This window comes from Taudactylus pleione, unplaced genomic scaffold, assembly GCF_031769625.1.
Source record: "Taudactylus pleione unplaced genomic scaffold, aTauple2 ptg000978l, whole genome shotgun sequence".
Taxonomy (NCBI): domain Eukaryota; kingdom Metazoa; phylum Chordata; class Amphibia; order Anura; family Myobatrachidae; genus Taudactylus; species Taudactylus pleione.
In genome coordinates, this window is record NW_028285379.1 from 718,733 (window position 1) to 740,440 (window position 21,708).

The window sequence follows — 21,708 nt, forward strand, 5'->3', positions numbered from 1 at the left end:
TGATTCAGACCCGCTGGCAAGCGGGCCGATGGTTGTGCATAGCGCAACCAAGCCCCGTAGCGAGAGAGAAATTCTCTCGCTCCGGGACTCGCTACAATCGGGGAGGCTGTCGATGTTGATCGACAGCTCGTCCCGTTTTGTAGGCGGGGAGGGGGGTGGCTGGACAAACGGAAGCGTTCCTGCAGGAACACCTGCCGTTTGTGGGCGGCCGTACTGACATAATTCGTGATGTCAGTAGTGAGCTTCCGGCTCTATGAGAGCAGGAAGCTCACTGGGGCTTGCGGCATATGAGACCCTACCACAAGGGTCTCGTCGCAAGCCCGATGGTCGCAACCATCGTGGCCATCACCTGGTCGCTCGCTAAAGCTGTGGGTGGTCACCCACAGCTTAGCGAGCGGCCAGGAGGCCAGATAAAAGAAAAAAAAGCCGCCGTCCTGATTCAGAGCGAGCACTCTCTTTTTGCGAGCCGCTCTGAATCAGGGCCGCAGTGATTTAGAGGTTTTATAGTGTCCTCCGTGCATCTGATATCAGCTACTAGAAGAGCCCACTAAGCCTGAAGAAATGAATAGCCGAGATTCTTAGGGCACATGCCAGTCACGGGACCAGGCTGCCAATCAGAATCCGAGAGAGATGACCAATAGTGATTCCTCATACACTCAGATAATCCAGGATATAACCTCACTCTTCTCCCAACAGAGGAGCGCACAATGCGTGTCACCAGCAGCAACCCAATCTTTACCCATCAGGAGTCCTCATACACTCAGATAATCCAGGATATAACCTCACTCTTCTCCCAACAGAGGAGCGCACAACGCATTTCACCAGCAGCAACTCAACCTTTACCCATCAGGAGTCCTCATACACTTAGATAATCCAGGATATTATTATTATTATTCTTTATTTATATGGCGCCACAAGGGTTCCGCAGCGCCTTACATAGTACATAGACATAGTACATAGACATAGTACATAGACATAGTACATAGACAGTTGAGCAGAACAAGAAAACAGTGTCATACAGTTTAAGACAATGCAATACAAGTACATGGTATATAAACACTGCTGCAACAGAAGCAGGATGGCAAAAGTCACGGGTTAGGGATATAACCTCACTCTTCTCCCCACAGAGGAGCGCACAATGCGTGTCACCAGCAGCAACCCAACATTTACCCATCTGGAGTCCTCATACACTCATATAATCCAGGATATAACCTCACTCTTCTCACAGAGGAGCTCACAACGCATTTCACCAGCAGCAACCCAACATTTACCCATCAGGAGTCCTCATACACTCAGATAATCCAGGATATAACCTCACTCTTCTCCCAACAGAGGAGCGCACAATGCATTTCACCAGCAACAACTCAACCTTTACCCATCAGGATTACGCATACACTCAGATAATCCAGGATATAACCTCATTCTTCTCCCCACAGAGGAGTGCACAACGCGTGTCACCAGCAGCAACCCAACCTTTACCCATCAGGAGTCTTCATACACTCATACAATCCAGGATATAACCTCACTCTTCTACTAACAGAGGAGCGCACAACGCATGTCACCAGCATCAACCCAACCTTTACCCATCAGGAGTCCTCATACACTCAGATAATCCAGGATATAACCTCACTCTTCCCCCCACAGAGGAGCACACAACATGTGTCACTAACAGAAACCCAACCTTTACCCATCAGGAGTCCTCATACACTCAGATAATCCAGGATATAACCTCATTCTTCCCCCCACAGAGGAGCGCACAATGCATTTCACCAGCATCAACCCAACCTTTACCCATCAGGAGTCCTCATACACTCAGATAATCCAGGATATAACCTCACTCTTCCCCCCACAGAGGAGCGCACAATGCGTGTCACCAGCAGCAACCCAACATTTACCCATCTGGAGTCCTCATACACTCATATAATCCAGGATATAACCTCACTCTTCTCCTCACAGAGGAGTGCACAATGCATGTCGCCAGCAGCAACCCAACCTTTACCCATCAGGAGTCCTCATACACTCAGATAATCCAGGATATAACCTCACTCTTCTCCTCACAGAGGAGCGCACAACGCATGTCACCAGCAGCAACTCAACCTTTACCCATCAGGAGTCCTCATACACTCAGATAATCCAGGATATAACCTCACTCTTCCCCCCACAGAGGAGCGCACAATGCGTGTCACCAGCAGCAACCCAACCTTTACCCATCAGGAGTCCTCATACAATCATATAATCCAGGATATAACCTCACTCTTCCCCCCACAGAGGAGCGCACAATGCGTGTCACCAACAGCAACCCAACATTTACCCATCTGGAGTTCTCATACACTCATATAATCCAGGATATAACCTCACTCTTCTCCTCACAGAGGAGTGCACAATGCATGTCGCCAGCAGCAACCCAACCTTTACCCATCTGGAGTCCTCATACACTCATATAATCCAGGATATAACCTCACTCTTCTCACAGAGGAGCTCACAACGCATTTCACCAGCAGCAACCCAACATTTACCCATCAGGAGTCCTCATACACTCAGATAATCCAGGATATAACCTCACTCTTCTCCCCACAGAGGAGCGCACAACGCATTTCACCAGCAGCAACCCAACCTTTACCCATTAGGATCCCTCATATCCCACAGCCAGGAGACAGCTCAGGGAGAGGTGTGATGAGGAGTCCACGTGTTTCAGACCAAGCAAATGATCCCCAACAATCCATCAACTGCATTATGCCACTAACTATTCCAAATTCACATTGCTGGGGGTCTGGGTGGTCCCCACTATAGCCTAAACAGTGTGGAAATATATTTGTCACTGATATTTATACTTAAAAGAACATTTTAATAAACAATATTTTAATATAAATAAATAAATCCAGTGCGTTAGGTTATATTACACCAGTCTCCGCGGTGCCATCGGCGTGCAGCTAGACAGCTCACTATGGAAAACGTATCCACAAAAGGAAATAGAATTCTAGCAACACTTTGCACGCCACCCAGCTCCAAAGCCCCCAGATGGTATGAATGGGGAGCAAAGAGCAAATACTGGGCGACGGGGGTGATGTGGCAGGGTATAAAATCAGGGCGAGTGCAGCTTATTGCCCTGCAGTGACTGGATGGTACACTGGCACACCCCCTGGCTAACAACCACGCCTCTTCATTAACATAAATCACTAAACGAACGCAGGACACAGCAGCTGCCATTCTAGGGGATTAGCTGTGACGTGGGCAGCGACAGCACGTATGTCCCTGAGCACGTATGTCCCTGAGCATGTCCTGAGCACGTATGTCCCTGAGCACGTATGTCCCTGAGCATGTCCTGAGCACTTATGTCCCTGAGCACGTATGTCTCCGAGCACGTATATAATAATGAATAACACACACATGGGGTATGCATCCAGTTTATTATAGATCACTTAACAGGAGACTAAATGTTATTTCACTGTCCGTATAAGACAACGCTAAACTATCATTAAGTGGAAAACCGCTTCCAAAAATCTTATGCCGGGACCCCCCTCACTGTAAATACAATGCTGCTCATGCTGTCTACTGTGAGCAATGGATGGTCATAGTTCCACAGGCACCAAAAGCCACGTCACAAGCCACGGCTGGTGTCAGGCGGCCATGGCGGGGACCTCTTTATTTGCTGTACGTTGTGCCGCTCACCTGGGGTCACTGTGGAATAATTATTCCCATTGTAACCAAAGCATGAGGTAATGCTAAAATAAGGTCATATGTGCCAAACTTCAGTTCACACCAACATACCTGGGTAGGGCTACTCGCCCTACCCTCACAGAAACCCCATAGTTTGTCTGTAAGAGGAGGTGCGACAGACTGGACCAATAGCGAGCCCTAAGCAGCGGCCAGTGGCCCGTCTCCCCCCACGGGTACCATATGTAATTATCCAGAGCACAGCTGGGAGCTATAGAGGAGATACTTACGTCATTGTGTGATGTGGTGGGTAGGGGGTGGGCTGTCACCCTGAGGGGACGCTGCACCCTTATGCAGTATTCCTGGGGCTGCCATCTCAGGGGTTACATTCCCAGCATGTCTAACCAGGCACCCGTGTGAGACCGGGACAAACGGGTGCCTATGTGGTGAGACCGGGACACACGGGGTGCCTACGTGGAGAGACCGGGACACACGGGGTGCCTACGTGGAGAGACCGGGACACACGGGGTGCCTACGTGGAGAGACCGGGACACACGGGGTGCCTACGTGGAGAGACCGGGACACACGGGGTGCCTACGTGGTGAGACCGGGACACACGGGGTGCCTACGTGGTGAGACCGGGACACACGGGGTGCCTACGTGGTGAGACCGGGACACACGGGGTGCCTACGTGGTGAGACCGGGACACACGGGGTGCCTACGTGGTGAGACCGGGACACACGGGGTGCCTACGTGGTGAGACCGGGACACACGGGGTGCCTACGTGGTGAGACCGGGACACACGGGGTGCCTACGTGGTGAGGCCGGGACACACGGGGTGCCTACTTGGTGAGACTTCGGACACACGGGGTGCCTACTTGGTGAGACTTCGGACACACGGGGTGCCTGGTTATACATACAGTATTTAATGTGTTAAACCCCAAGCAGCATGTATGACTTGCACAAGGTGATTTTAAAGTATTTTAAAGTTTCTTACTAATAAAGTGTAGAACCCTAATGAGGCAATTAATCAACACTGGTGCAATAGCACCTATTAGCCAATCATCAGAAATCCCAGAGTACTAATGGGAGCAATGACTGGCAGTCCGGCTTCCTTGATAAAGTCACGTGGACGAAATGCGTTGGAGCTTTTTTTCACCACAAATACATCATCGGCATTTCCCCACTTTGGCCAGCAAGGGGACTGAAGAATAGAGCGGATCAGCAGCGAGCCGGAGCAATCGGCCAACACCGCATCCAGAACGGGACAAAGTGCACGTGTCCCTCCAACACTGAGCGCCGAAGTTACCACCGGCTTTGGAGGCGAGTGCAGAAAGCTGAACCCCGTGTCTCAGGGAAAGGTAGGGACAGTAACCCGCAGTACAGCAGCGGGCACCCATCTAACCCCTAAAGAGCATAAACATCACTGTGATCGATTTGTTTATCCATTTTATTTTTACTTAATATTATTATTTTTATTTTATTTTTTATTTATTAATTTATAATTTATAATTATTAATTTATTTCAGTTCAATTTTGTTTGATTCTCTTCCCCCCTTATTCTGTTTTTTTCGTTTGAATGGTTTTGCTGATCCATTTGATACACAAAATATGGTATATTAGAGTCTTATTTCACATTCGTCACAATAATTTATAATTGCATACATTTATATATATATAGTTTGAGCCAGCGCTTCTTATGATTTAAACTGTTCTTTCTCATTGTAAAATAGAGACTATAGAAGCTGCTATAGGATTCCAGGTGCGTTATTTTTATTACTCTCTGAAATGCCTACGTGGAGAGACCGGGACACACGGGGTGCCTACGTGGAGAGACCGGGACACACGGGGTGCCTACGTGGAGAGACCGGGACACACGGGGTGCCTACGTGGAGAGACCGGGACACACGGGGTGCCTACGTGGAGAGACCGGGACACACGGGGTGCCTACGTGGAGAGACCGGGACACACGGGGTGCCTACGTGGAGAGACCGGGACACACGGGGTGCCTACGTGGAGAGACCGGGACACACGGGGTGCCTACGTGGAGAGACAGGGACACACGGGGTGCCTACGTGGAGAGACAGGGACACACGGGGTTCCTACATGGTGTGTCAAAGTCAAATAATTGGGTATGATCGCTTTACAATTATTATCTGACGATATAGTCATCTATGGTCTGATGGCGTTATGAATACGCTACTTTGCGTTAGTGCAATCCAATGCGCACAAATGCGAACGCACACATGTATACACATACACACACATACACAGACGCACATATGCGAACGCATACATATAAAATGGTTCCCACACATTATAGATAATAATCAGAGTTATTAAAGGTATTGTTAGCTAATAATTATGATGTAATATGTACTTAAACGAGATCTAAGGTTTAGAATACAGTGGACATGTCATGTTTGGTATCATACCACCCACAGCTTATGCGAGCGTCCATGATGATGGTCGCGATGGCAAGACCATCGCGACCATCGGGCTTGCGACGAGACCCTGTGGTAGGGTCTCGCTGCCGCAAGCCCTGGAGTGATTTTGGCTCTATCAGAGCCAAAATCACTCCCACTGACATCACTAGTGATGTCAGTGGGGCCGGACTCAGACGGTAGGCGTTCTCATGGGAACGCCTCCGTCTGGACAGCCACGCCCCGGCACGCCCACCATCGACAGCTCGCCGGGTCTCGCGCATGCGCACGACGGAGCAGCCTCCGTCGTGCGCAGGCGCATTTGAGTACCATCGACCCGCGTGCGAGCATCCTGCGCTCGCGAGCAGGTCTGAATGAGACCCTGAGCCATGCCCCTGATGACACCGTATGAACTGACCAATGACCAGATTGACCAGAAGCAAGAACCAATGAAAACCTGCCAACTTGTCCGTTTGTCATCTCTGTAACCTATACCGTATATAGGCTGTGTCCTGACCCCAGTGTATACACATCTTCTAGCGACCGCAGACTTCTGGACTGAATGACTGTATACTGGGACCAGTGCGCACGCGTATACATCGGCTGTACCTATTGTTCATTTTTCTTGCTTTTTACTCTAATCGTTAAACTTATATCGTGTTTCCCCTTTTTACGTACACATAACTTTTGTGCTTTGGAACCACACGATTAGACTGGAAAGCAATTCTTTCTAAAGCGACTGAACGGTATTAATAGGCAAGACCAGGACACACGGGGTGCCTTGATGTTAAGACCAGGGGGTCTATTCACTAAGCCTTGGAGAAAGATAAAATGGAGAAATATAAGTCCAGGCCAATCAGCTCCTAACTGTCATGTCACAGACTGTGTTTGAAAAATGACAGGAGCTGATTGGCTGGTACCTTATCCTTCTCCATTTTATCTCTGTCTATTTACTACAATCCGCATTGGTAATGCAGATGGTAGTGTGATATTACCGAGTGAATTCGCATTGCGAATTCCGGCAATATCACAGGGATTTACTACAAATCCATAAAGCTCTGTCCCTGCGAATCCCCTTCGGAGCCTTATCACGGTATTTATCGCAAAAAAAGTGATTATCACTTTATTTTAGTAAAAATAATTTTGATAAATAGAGCCCTAAGGCTTAGTGAATAGACCTCCAGGACACACTGTGGACCTCATTCAGAGTCAGTCGTAAGCGGCCGCTCGGTCGTACGCATCCGATGTTTCCAAACCACGTATGCACACGGTTAGTTGTGCGCATGTGAGTACGAGACCTTGCGATCTAAAATGCTGTCGATTGTACGGCTTACGAGCAGGAAGTGGCTTCCGGTAGTTGATTGACATGAAAGGCCGTTTGTGGGTGGTGACGGGGGTGGTGGTCTGAAAACGCAGGCGTTCCTCACTGTTTTCAGGGCGTTTTAGGGGCGTACATAAATTGTTACGACTGACATAGAAGGCCGGAAGTAGTAAAACGTCACTCTGCGAGCAGGTTAGAGGCCTGGCTGATCGTACAGCTTGAGGTTGGGTACGTTCTCTCTCAAGCCCCAGAGTACAATCGATACTATCGAATGTGACTGATGTTCGGACTGATGTTTCTATTTTGTGCCACACAATGTAAGCAGCTAATAATCGATTGTTGTAGCTAATAACACTGCTAATTGGCTTGTAATTGATTCAGCTGCGTTAGCATAAGAGAATAATAAGAATAAATGTATATCATGGGGACGGCTTATTCTATGCGTTTTTTTGTTAATTTTTGGTGTAATTTGCACCCAACACAACACAAGTGGCCGCAACCATCAGAAGAAAATTAATGACTGACTCGATCGCTAACTGCTATCACTCGTTAGCTAGAGAAGGTGCTTTGTCCATATATGGACGTCACTTTGGTTGCGATCGCCCGGCCATGCAATTGTTTTTTTTTCTGATTCTTGATAGTTAGGTGTACGACCGAGCGGCCGCTTACGACCGACTCTTAATGAGGTCCTGTATGCCTACGTGGTAAGACCAGGACACGCGGTATATGTCTACATGGTAAGATGAGGACACACGGTATAAGTCTACGTGGTAAGACCAGGACACACGGTATATGTCTACGTGGTAAGATGAGGATACACGGTATAAGTCTACGTGGTAAGACCAGGACACACGGTATATGTCTACGTGGTAAGATGAGGATACACGGTATAAGTCTACGTGGAGGCGTTGGGGGGCGGGTGTTGGGGGGCAGGGGGGGCCCTTCTTACTTTGATAGACCCGGGCCCCACAGTTTCTGATGACAGAGCTGATCAGACGTCATGGCCTGGTCTACCACTGCTATGCAGATGATACACAACTGTATCTGTCCTTTGCTCCAGGTACAAAGGACCCAATAACAACCCTAAATGGCTGCCTAGCGGAGCTTCAGGAGGGATGAGTGCCAGTTGACTGCAACTGAACCCTGATAAAACAGAGGTCCTTATGATAGGTCACAGGACAGGGCTACAGCATAGCCAACCAACAGGACTTACGCCTGGGGGATCAGAATTACAAAACACTGACCATGTACGGAATCTTGGTGTTGTCCTGGATAGTGGCTTCTGACACTTAAACATCAGGTATCAGCCACAATCAAATCCTCATTCTTTCATCTGAGGAACATAGCCAGAATCAAGCACTTAATTCCCTCAGAAGATCTGCCTAAAGTCATACATGCATTTATATCATCACGCCTAGACTACTGCAACACCCTCTACCTCGGTCTCCCAGCAAAAGAATTACACCGCTTGCAGATGGTACAAAACGCAGCTGCCAGGCTATTAACCAACCAGCCCCGTTCCAACCACATAACACCCATTCTCTACTGCCTTCACTGGCTGCCTGTCAGATGGTGAATTGCTTTCAAGATTGGATTAATAACTTACAAAGCCCTTCATGACCATGGCCCAGGGTACCTGAAGCAGCTTCTCATTCCTTACTGTCCCACTCGATTACTGCGATTCGTTGACGAAGGACTACTAACAGTACCTAGAATCTCACGGAATTCGTCTGGGGGTCGAGCTTTCAGTTTTGTGGCTCCAACCTTTTGGAACTCACTTCCCCGCACAGCTCGAGAGGCCTCCACTCTAGAGTCCTTCAAAAATAGACTCAAGACTCACCTATTTACCCAGCATCTCACTAATGTCCCTTGTTTAAGCTTATTTTGTATTTTGTACTGTAAATGTAAAGCACTTTGAGTCCTTTAGGAGAAAAGCGCTATATAAATAAAATTATTATTATTATTATGGGTCTACGTGGTAAGACCAGGACACACGGTACAGGTCTACGTGGTAAGACCAGGACACACAGTACAGGTCTACGTGGTAAGACCAGGACACACGGTACAGGTCTACGTGGCAAGACCAGGACACACGGTACAGGTCTACGTGGTAAGACCAGGACACACGGTACAGGTCTACGTGGTAAGACCAGGACACACGGTACAGGTCTACGTGGTAAGACCAGGACACACTGTATAGGTCTACGTGGTAAGACCAGGACACACGGTATAGGTCTACGTGGTAAGACCAGGACACACGGTATAGGTCTACGTGGTAAGACTAAATGGAACATTAATATGTGAATGAAGGTATGAATAGGAAGCGAGGGAATGAAGAGCGCTGACAGGAGAAGGAGTACCAGGTGTATGACCCAATATAAATAGGAGCCTGGGAATTGCAGATGGTCAGTGTGGCCCTAATGTGGTGTATGAAGCTTTGCTCAGACCTTCTACAACCTTCTGGTATCATCAGTTCCTCATGTAGAGAGCACAAGACGCCCCACATCAATGTACATACATGAGATATCTCATAACAAGTGTCATACAATGGGGGAGGTCTCTCACAGTCAATGAGTGGCTCGAGGTGAATGTCTCCTACAGTCAATGGGTAACTAGGAGTGGATGTCTCTTGCAGTCAGCGGCTGGCTTAGGGTGGAAGTCTCTTGTATTCAAAGGGTGGCTTAGGGTGGATGTCTCTTGCAATCAAAGTGTGGCTTAGGGTGGATGTCTCTGGCAGTCAGTGCCAAGATGTCTCTGGCAGTAAGTGGCTGGCTTAGGGATGGATGTCTCTTCCAGCCAGTGGCTGGATGTTTCTTGGAGTAAGTGGGTGGCTTAGTGTGGATGTCTCTTGCATTCAGTGGGCAGCTGAAGGTGGATGTCTCTTGCAGTAAGTGGGTGGCTTAGGGTGGAGGTCTCTTGTAGTCAAAGGGTGGATTAGGGTGGATGTCTCTTGCAGTCAGTGGCTGGATGTCTTTTGCAATCAGTGCCTGGATGTCCCTTGCAGTCAGTGGCTAGATGTCTCTTGCAGTCAGTGGAAGGATGTCTCTTGCAGTCAGTGGGTGGCTTAGGGGTGAATGTCTCTTGCAGTCAGTGGGAGGATGTCTCTTGCAGTCAGTGGGTGTATGTCTCTTGCAGTCAGTGGGTGGTTTAGGGGTGGATGTCTCTTGCAGTCAGTGGGTGGATGTCTCTTGCAGTCAGTGGAAGGATGTCTCTTGCAGTCAGTGGAAGGATGTCTCTTGCAGTCAGTGGAAGGATGTCTCTTGCAGTCAGTGGAAGGATGTCTCTTGCAGTCAGTGGAAGGATGTCTCTTGCAGTCAGTGGAAGGATGTCTCTTGCAGTCAGTGGGTGGCTTAGGGGTGAATGTCTCTTGCAGTCAGTGGGAGGATGTATCTTGCAGTCAGTGGGTGGATGTCTCTTGCAGTCAGTGGAAGGATGTCTCTTGCAGTCAGTGGGTGGCTTAGGGGTGAATGTCTCTTGCAGTCAGTGGGAGGATGTATCTTGCAGTCAGTGGGTGGATGTCTCTTGCAGTCAGTGGAAGGATGTCTCTTGCAGTCAGTGGGTGGATGTCTCTTGCAGTCAGTGGAAGGATGTATCTTGCAGTCAGTGGGTGGATGTCTCTTGCAGTCAGTGGAAGGATGTCTCTTGCAGTCTCACCTTTCTCTCCATGTGCCTCTGGGTTCTGGTTCCGTTGGATCTGTTGGGTTTAGAGACATTGCGCACGCGCACATAGAGGAACAGTCTGACAATAGCCTGCCCGTTCCACAGACACCAGGGACCGTCTAACAATAACCAGCATTTATATACACAGGCATCAGGGACCGTCTGCCAATAAGCAGCATTTTTATATACAGGGATCATCTGACAATAACCAGCATTTATATATACAGGGACCGTCTGACAATAACCAGCATTTATATATACAGGGACCATCTGACAATAACCAGCATTTATATATACAGGGACCATCTGACAATAACCAGCATTTATATATACAGGCACCAGGGGCCATCTGACAATAACCAGCATTTATATACACAGGGACCGTCTGCCAATAACCAGCATTTAGAAACACATGCACCAGGGACCGTCTGCCAATAAGCAGCATTTTTAGACACAGTTACCAGGGGCCGTCTGCCAATAACCAGCAATTATAGACTTGACATCAGGGACCGTCTGCCAATAACCAGCATTTATAGACAGAGACACCAGACACAGTCTGCCAATAACCAGCATTTATAGCCAGAGACCGTCTGACAATAACCAGCATTATAGATACAAGCACAAGGGACAGTTTGACAATCACCAGCATTTACAGACCCAGACATCAGGGACTGTTTGAAAATAACCAAAATTTATAGACAAAGATACCAGGGACCGTCTGACAATAACCAGCATTTATAGACACACTCACCAGGGACTATCTGACAATAACCAGCATTTATAGACACACTCACCAGGGACTATCTGACAATAACCAGCATTTATAGACACACACACCAGGGACTATCTGACAATAACCAGCATTTATAGACACACTCACCAGGGCCTATCTGACAATAACTAGCATTTACAGACACACTCACCAGGGACTATCTGACAATAACTAGCATTTACAGACACACTCACCAGGGACTATCTGACAATAACCAGCATTTATAGACACACTCACCAGGGACTACCTGACAATAACCAGCATTTACAGACACACTCAGTAGGGACTACCTGACAATAACCAGCATTTACAGACACACTCACCAGGGACTATCTGACAATAACTAGCATTTATAGACACACTCACCAGGGACTATCTGACAATAACCAGCATTTATAGACACACTCACCAGGGACTATCTGACAATAACCAGCATTTATAGACACACTCACCAGGGACTATCTGACAATAACTAGCATTTACAGACACACTCACCAGGGACTATCTGACAATAACCAGCATTTATAGACACACTCACCAGGGACTATCTGACAATAACCAGCATTTATAGACACACTCACCAGGGACTACCTGACAATAACCAGCATTTACAGACACACTCAGTAGGGACTACCTGACAATAACCAGCATTTACAGACACACTCACCAGGGACTATCTGACAATAACTAGCATTTATAGACACACTCACCAGGGACTATCTGACAATAACCAGCATTTATAGACACACTCACCAGGGACTATCTGACAATAACCAGCATTTATAGACACACTCACCAGGGACTATCTGACAATAACTAGCATTTACAGACACACTCACCAGGGACTATCTGACAATAACCAGCATTTATAGACACACTCACCAGGGACTATCTGACAATAACCAGCATTTATAGACACACTCACCAGGGACTATCTGACAATAACCAGCAATTATAGACACACTCACCAGGGACTATCTGACAATAACCAGCATTTATAGACACACTCACCAGGGCCTATCTGACAATAACCAGCATTTATAGACACACTCACCAGGGACTATCTGACAATAACTAGCATTTATAGACAGACTCACCAGGGACTATCTGACAATAACTAGTATTTACAGACACACTCACCAGGGACTATCTGACAATAACTAGCATTTACAGACACACTCACCAGGGACTATCTGACAATAACCAGCATTTATAGACACACTCACCAGGAACTATCTGACAATAACTAGTATTTACAGACACACTCAGTAGGGACTATCTGACAATAACCAGCATTTATAGACACAGGGACTATCTGACAATAAACAGAATTTATAGACACAGATACTAGGGACTATCTGACAATAACCAGCAATTATAGACACACTTACCAGGGACTATCTGACAATAACCAGCATTTATAGACACACTCACCAGGGACTATCTGACAATAATTAGCATTTATAAAACAGGGACTATCTGACAATAACGAGCATTTATAGATACACTCACCAGGGACTATCTGACAATAACTAGCATTTATAGACACACTCACCAGGGACTATCTGACAATAACAGCATTTATAGACATAGGGACTATCTGACAATAACCAGCATTTATAGACATAGGAACTATCTGACAATAACCAGCATTTATAGTAGAGATGAGCGGGTTCGGATGTCAGAGATCTGAACCCACCCGAACTTAGGGGATCCGAGTCAGATACAAGTCGGCTTGGGTTTTCCCGCCTGACTCAGATCTGAAAACGCGGCAAAACATCACCATTCCGCTGTCGGATTCTCGCGGGTGTCACAGTCGTGGGATTTTGAGGCTGTGTTCCCAGGCTGGGTCTTGGACCTGTACTATTAAACTTTGATGCTCTCTGGAGGAGACTTGGTTTGATGAACTTTCTATGCATGAAAGAGTATAAGCTGTAGATACTTATGAGTGCATGTAGAAGGATGGCTGAAAGCTGAGGACAGCATGGAAGCTGCTTGGTGTGACTAGGAAGCCTTAAAGTGAATGGTGGTAGCACAGGAGCTACTTGATTCGGCTGGGAAGCCGTAAGGTGAATGGTGGTAACACGGGAGCTACTTGGTGTGGCTGGGAAGCCGTAAGGTGAATGGTGGTAGCACGGGAGCTACTTGGTGTGGCTGGGAAGCCGTACGGTGAATGGTGGCAGTAAACACTGCTTGAAGTGGCTGGAAAGCCGTTTGGAGAAGTGTTTGCTGGATGGTAGCAAATACTCACGGAGGTCAGTGAAGAGGTTCACTTAGTCAGACTAAGGGACTTGTTGCACTGGCAATTTGTGAGTGCAACAGGGAATCCTTTTATAGGAACCACTGGACACTGATTGGCTGAGAAGGAAGGAGAAACATCCTCATTGGTAGTAGTGGAGTCACATGGGCAAAACCAAGATGGCCACGCCCATGGACCAGAGGGCAGCATTTCCAGCATATGAGTATTGGAACCGGAGCAGTCAGCAGGAGCTGGCATGGAAGTGAGAGGACAGTGGGACCTGTCAGAGAGGACAGCAGCAGGACCCACACCAGAGGGAGAAGACACCGCTGCACATTGTGGGAGCCGGGAGACACTGCGGGTCAGCGCCCACAAAGGTGAATGATGGGGTCTGATCCTGGGGTCTCTGTTGCGGGCTGTGACAGTACCCCCCACTGGACACTTTCTTGGTTTATGAGGAAACTTCGTATGAAATGCTTTGGCGAGGAGCATGAACATCAGAAGTGTTTATCCAGATTCGTTCTTCTGGACCATAACCCTTCCAGTCAGTTGAGGTATTGAAGATGATTGTATTGACAATGGGAATCTAGGATTCTGTCAACTTTGAACTCCTCTCCTTGCTGTGTCCGGACACTAGAAGCCTTAGGAAGATCCTTCTGGGATCTGTTTAGGATCAGTGGTTTCAGAAGAGAAATATGGAAGGTATTAGGAATGCGAAGATATGGAGGTACAGTAGTTTTAGCTTGGACCAATATAACGTGGGGCAAATTTCATCGAGGGTACTCGGAGTCTGAGGTTTCAAGTGGAGAGTCTACCCATATCTCCAGTTTGAAGACTTGGAACAGCTCGTCTTCTGCAGACAGCAAATTTCTTATCCCGGGCTGAAGTTTTAGTGAGAGTGGAACAAACCTTCTTCCAGATGTCAGAGAACTGTTGAAGAGATATTTTGGCAGCAGGCACATCCAATGTAGGAAGTAAGGGAAAGTCTGGAATCCGAGGATGATGACTGAAGACTGTAAAAAAAGGAGTTGAATCGGTGGAAGTATGATAATGATTGTTGTGGGCAAATTCAGCCCATGGGAGAAGCTCAATCCAGTCATCTTGAGAGGAGGAGATGAAGGTACGAAGGAACAGCTCCAGGTCCCGGTTGACCCTTTCAGTTTGTCCATTGGTTTGAGGATGGTATGTGGTGGAATATTTAAGTTTTACCCGAACAGAGTGACCTCCAAAACTTCAGTACAAACTGGACTCCTTTATCAGAGATGATTTCTTGTAGTAGACCATGAAGTCTGAAGATTTCTTTTCTGAGCAAGTAATGGCGCAGACGGGAGCCCGGTAAGGGGTACAAATGGGCCATTTTAGAAAACCTGTCCACGATAACTCAGATTGTATTTTAACCTCGAAATGTAGGAAGATCAGTGATGAAGTTCATTGACAAGCGTGTCCATGGCTGTAAAGGAATGGTTAGTGGTTGGAGTTGCCCAGATGGAACCTGACGAGGCACTTTGTGCTGAGCACACTTGACACATGAGGAAACATAGGAGATAACATCTGCTTTCATTGAAGGCCACCAATAAGATCGCCAAATGAATTCAAGAGTTTTGTCAATACCAAAGTGTCCGGAGAAATGAGACGCATGAGCCCACTGCAACAACTTTTTGTGGAGATGAGGAACAACTAACGTTTTCCCAACAGGAGGCATCATGGAGACATTGTTAGAAGCAAAAGAAGTTGGATCCAGGATTGGATGAGACTGTTCAGTGAACTGTTCAGAACCACTTTCCATGGAACGAGAGAGAGCATCGGCTTTACCATTTTATGATCCAGGACGATAGGAGAGTTTGAAGTTGAACCTAGAAAAGAACATTGCCCATCTGGCTTGCTGGGGATTCAAACAATTGGCAGACTTTAGATATAGTAAATTCTTGTGGTCCGTAAAAATGGTGATTGGATACTGAGCCCCCTCTAACGGATATAGCCACTCCTCGAGAGCCAATTTTATGGCGAGTAGCTCCTGGTCACCAATGGAATAGTTTCTCTCTACTGGCAGAAATCTCCAGGAATAGAATCCACAGGGATGAAGCTTCTCAACTTCAAAACGTTGAGAGAGAACTGCTCCAATTCCCTCAGAAGACGCATCGACTTCTAGAATGAAGGGTCATGTTAGATCTGGCTGCTTCAAAACAGGAGCAAAGATGAATGCCTGCTTAAGAAGTTGAAAGGCAGAAGTGGCTTCTACGGACCATTTGTTTGGATCTGCTCCTTTGCAAGTGAGGGCTGTGATAAGAGCCACCAGTGTGGAAAATCCTTTTACAAACTTGCAGTAATAGTTGGCAAAACCTAAGAACCGCTGTGTAGATTTCAGAGATGTCAGGATAGACCAATCAAGAACAGCTTGAAGTTTTGCGGAATCCATTTGAAGATTCGTTCTAGAGATGATGTACTCCAAAAATGGTACACTGGATACTTCAAAAAGACATTTCTCCAGTTTCAAGAAGAACTGGTTGGAGCGTAACCTCAGAAGGACCTCTTTTACTTGATTCAGATGGCTCTCTAAGTCCTGAGAGAAAATCAAGATATCATCCAAATAGACGACCACATTTTTGTACAGAAGATCCTGGAAAATTTAATTGACGAAAAATTGAAAAACAGCTGAGGCACTGCAGAGGCTGAAGGGCATAACAAAATACTTGTAGTGCCCATCTCTGGTGTTGAAGGCTGTTTTCCATTCATCTCCGGGGTGAATACGAATTAAATTGTAGGCACCTCTTAAATCCAGCTTGGTGAAAACTGTGGCCCCTTTTACCCTGTCAAACAACTCAGTTATGAGAGGAAGAGGATAGCGATTTTTAACGGTTATATCGTTGAGACCTCGGTAGTCAATACATGGGCGTAAACCACCATCTTTTTTTATTAACAAAGAAAAATACAGCCCCAGCTGGAGACATGGAGGGTCAGATGAAACCTTTGTTTAAGTTTTCCTCAATATACTCTGACATGGCTTGAGTCTCGGGAAGCGAAAGAGGATAAGTTCGTCCTCTAGGAGTATTATTCCTGGGAATTAGGTCTATGGGACAATCCCAACTGCGATGGGGAGGTAATAAATCTGCATTCTGTTTGCTGAAGACGCCTAGAAACTTAGAATAAGATTCAGGCAGGCCCGCAGGAAGCTGTAGATCAGAAGATCGAACAGATATTACTCGATGAAGGTAGTTCTTGAAACAATTAGTACTCCAGAGATTATTTGCATGGCTGACCAATCAATTAGTGGAGAATGTCTCTGTAGCCAGGGTAATCCAAGAACTAGAGAGTGAAAGGCTTTGGGAATCACTAGGAAGGACAATTCCTCAGAATGAAGCATCCCGATGGTAAGTTTAAGTGGATTTGTGCGATGAGTGATGGTACCACTAATAATGCGACTACCATCGATAGCCATTAAAGTGATGACTCGGGGTAATGCTTTGACAGAAATCCAATGTTTTTGAACAAAGTCTGTAGTCACAAAGTTTTCTGCAGCTCCAGAATCTAAAAGAGCTAGAACGACTTTGGTACCCTGAGGAAGCTTCAACTGAGCCTGGATGGTGGAATCTGATTTCTTAGGTGAGTCAATAGCAACTCCTAACTTAACCTCTCTATCATAAGGAGGAGGTGTTTCCTGGATGGATTGGACAAGTTTTAATTAGATGTTGAGACGATCCACAGTACATACAGAAATTCTGTCTCTGTCTCTTCTGTCACTCCTCAGTATACAAATGGGAACGGTTAACCTGCATGGGTTCTTCACCCATGGGAGGTGAATGTACTCGAGGAGCAGGGCGTGGTCTTCCACGGTCGAATCTACCTCTCTCCAGAACACGCTCTCTATGCCGTAGATCCACTTTGTTAAATTAACTCATCCAATTTAGAAGGAAGGTCACGGGAGGCTAGATCGTCTTTGAGCCTTTCAGAAAGCCCACTACAAAAGGCTGCAATGAGAGCATCCTCATTCCAGTTGAGCTCTGATGGCAAGGTTCGGAATTGGATGACATACTGTCTGACCGTTTTACTTCCTTGCCGAAGATGGAGAATATCTGTCGAGGCGAATGTGACTTTTCCGGGCTCATCAAAGATCCTACAAAACATAGACATTAATTCGGGATAGAGAGTAGCAGATCAGATTTTTTCCAGAGTGGTTAGATCCAAATGAGCGCTTGTCCGGAGAGCAGCAAAATTATATAAGCTACTTGGGTTCTGGCAGTCGGGAAGTTGGCTGGTTGAAGTTCAAAATTAATCTAGCACTGGTTTAGGAAACCCCTACATAGTTTGGGGTTGCCATCGAACTTGCTGGGAAGTGCGAGTTGGAGCCAAGGAGTAGGTGGAACTGCAGGCGGAGAAACCACAGAGGAGGAAATTGCAGCTTGAGCATTAGTAGGAGCAGGATTTGATAACAGAGCCTGAATGCTATCCAATCGAGATGACATATCCTGAATAAATTGGATGAGTTGAGCTTGAGAAGTCTTTCCAGACGTGAAAGAACATGTTGAGGGGAATCCGTACCAGATCCCTGACCACTTGCAGAGTCCATCAGGCCAGTGCAAACTGTCACAGTCGTGGGATTTTGAGGCTGTGTTCACGGGCTGGGTCTTGGACCTGTACTATTAAACTCAGATGCTCTCTGGAGGAGACTTGGTTTGATGAAGTTTCTATGCATGACGGAGTATAAAGCTGTAGATACTTATGAGTGCATGTAGAAGGATGGCTAAAAGCTGGGGACAGCACGGGAGCTGCTTGGTGTGACTAGGAAGCCTTAAGGTGGATGGTGGTAGCACAGTAGCTACTTGGTGTGGCTGGAAAGATGTAAGGTGAGTGGTGATAGCACGGAAGCTACTTTATGCGGATGGGAAGCTGTAAGGTGAATGGTGGTAGCACTGGAGCTACTTGGTGTGGCTGGAAAGCCGTAAGGTGAATGGTGGCAGTGAGGACTGCTTGGAGCTGCTGGGAAGCTGTTTGGAAAAGTATTTGCTGGATGGTAGCAAATACTCACGCAGCTCAGTGAGGAGGCTCACTTAGTCAGACTAAGGGACTTGTTGCACTGGCAATTTGTGAGTGCAACATGGAATCCTTTTATAGGATCCACAGGATGCTGATTGGCTGAGAAAGAAGGAGAAACATCCTCATTGGTAGTAGTGGAGTCACATGGGCAAAACCAAGATGGCTGTGCCCATGGACCGGACGACAGCATTTCCAGCATGTGAGTATTGGAGCCAGAGCAGTCAGCAGGAGCTGGCATGGAAGTGAGAGGACAGCAGGACCCGTCGGAGAAGACAGCAGCATGACCCACATCAGAGGGAGAAGACACCACTGCACATCATGGGAGCTGGGAGACATCGTGGGTCAGCGCCCGCAAAGGTAAGTGACGGGGTCTGATCCTGGGGTCTCTGTTGTGGGCTGTGACAGCAGATTTTCGATTCTATAAAGGTCCCACGATCGCTGCCATTTTTCATTCCGGCTGTGGTGAGTGAAGAGGGAGGGAGCTGGGAGCTGTGCTGTGCTGCTGTTGTGCATAGGGGCTGGCTACAGTTGTGTTGCTTAATGTCCATAGGGGCTGGCTGTTGTCCATATAGGGGCTGGCTGGCTGTTGTTGTGACTGAGGTTGTTCTGTCCATCCATAGGGGCTGGCTGTCTGTTGTCCATCCATAGGGGCTGGCTGTCTGCTGTCCATATATAGGGGCTGACTTGTCCTGTCCATAGGGGCTGGCTGTTGTCCATATATAGGGGCTGGCTGTAGTCCATAGGAGCTGGCTGTAGTCCATAGGGGATGGCTGTTCTGTTGTGTAGTCCAGGGGGTGCTCTGTCCATAAGGGGTGCTCTTCACCCCCAGTGTGAAAAAAAAGGCAATAATTTTTTTCCATGTGCATGTTAGCCACACCTGTCATCAATGCAGGGGTTCTATGCTGCTGTCTGTCAAAGGACTGCTGCCTCTTTCAGGTGTGCTCTTCACCTCCAGTGTGAATAAAACAAAAATTCTGTATGTGGTTGTGTGCGTTAGCCTCAACTTAGCTGCGCTATAATTGCTTGGTGACACTGCTATAAGACCGCAGTGAGTATGGAGGACAGTCACATGACTGGAGAGCGGGATCCACATACCAGTCTTGTAGCTGTCGGCAGCAGTCATGATGATGATGCAAGGCTGTCAACGTCATCTATGAAGTCCGATGTACCAGGGCTTAAATCAGGCCAAAAAGTCAGGTTAAAAAATCAACTTTTAACCTGTTAAAGCAAAAAAAATCTAAAGCTAAGTCAGCTTTAGAGAACAAAAAATTGGCAATATGCCATTCACTACACGAAGTGGCAAGGAAAGGATAAGGCCTTGGCCTTTATTTATGACTGGTGGTTCTAGTTGTGATGATTTAAGCCCCTCTGCTTGTAGAAGAGGGTAAGAAAAAATTTAAATTGTCTCTGAAAAGTCACAGATCCCCAAGGAGAGTCCAAGTGTGTCCGCGGTTGCCATGTGTGAGCCTGACATTCCTAATACTGTACTTGAAGAGGATCGTACTTCCACCATTTGTGTGCCCTCTGCAAATGTGGGGATAAGCAGCACAGGTCAACATGCTGACGTAGAAATCGAGGATGCTTCTGTGGAATTGCACCAGGAGGATGAGGACGATATTTATGTAGTTGGCGATAACAAGGATGATGAGGATGTTGATGCCGTGGATATTTGTGCAAAAACTGTAAATCACAATCAGGCAACAGTTGTTGCCCATGGTGGGAATAATCCCATTGTTGGCATGCCTGGGCAAAGGACCAAAAAATCCACATCTCATGTGTGGAATTATTTCCACCCAAATCTGGACAACCTTTGCTAAGCCATTTGTAACCGTTGCCAAAAAAACGTAACAATCAGTCCAGTGTCACCAAGCCGCTCCCTTCTATCTGGATCCTAGCTCCTGCAAACTCCACCTCCAACATCATCATCAACATCCTCATTCATGATCGGAAGTAGGCCTGCATCCACTATCATAAGAATGACTGGCTCCTATCCGTTGTTCCTCAGAAGGATCCGTGAGTGCTATGCCTGCTGCTGCTGTTGCTATAAGTGGATCTTCATCCCAGAAGGGGACCAGGAAGAAGACTACTTTTAGTAGTTCAAGAAGTTCAACCAAACAATTGACTGTCACACAGTCCTTTGCATTGGTGAACAAGTATGACAGCAAACACCCAGCTGCACAGCGGATTACTGATGCCATAACAGCTATGCTGGTATGAGATGTGTGTCCAGTGTCCGCCATTAATGCAGTGGGTTTTAGACAGTTAATGGAGGTCCTATGTCCCCACTACCATGTCCCTTCTAGATTCCACTTCTCTAGAATAGCTATTCCCAATCTGTACAAAGGCATTAAAAAAAATCTTTTTAATGTCCTCCGAAATGCCATTGTGCCCACTGTCCACTTAACCACAGATATGTAGTCAAGTGGGACAGGGCAAACTAAAAATTACATGACTGTGACAGCTCACTGGGTAGGTGTATTGCCTCCAACAATGCAAACAGCAATAGCAGCAGCACCATCTAACAAATGACAGCTCATTCAGAGGCAGGCTACTCTGTGTATCACCGGTTTCACTAAGAGGCATACTGCTGAGAACCTCTTAGAGAAAC

At 47.0% G+C, this 21,708-nt stretch overlaps 1 protein-coding gene across 1 annotated transcript in view; it reads right to left on the reverse strand.

Annotated features, from left to right (window-relative positions):
* SMARCD3 (SWI/SNF related BAF chromatin remodeling complex subunit D3) overlaps positions 1-11,156 on the reverse strand; it is a 137,279-nt gene extending 126,123 nt beyond the window's left edge. The window contains exon 1 of the mRNA XM_088460768.1: positions 11,053-11,156. Coding sequence (XP_088316894.1) covers positions 11,053-11,064 — 12 coding nt within the window. The 5' untranslated portion in view covers positions 11,065-11,156. The remainder of the gene's footprint in view (positions 1-11,052) is intronic.
* Positions 11,157-21,708: the final 10,552 nt, after the last annotated feature.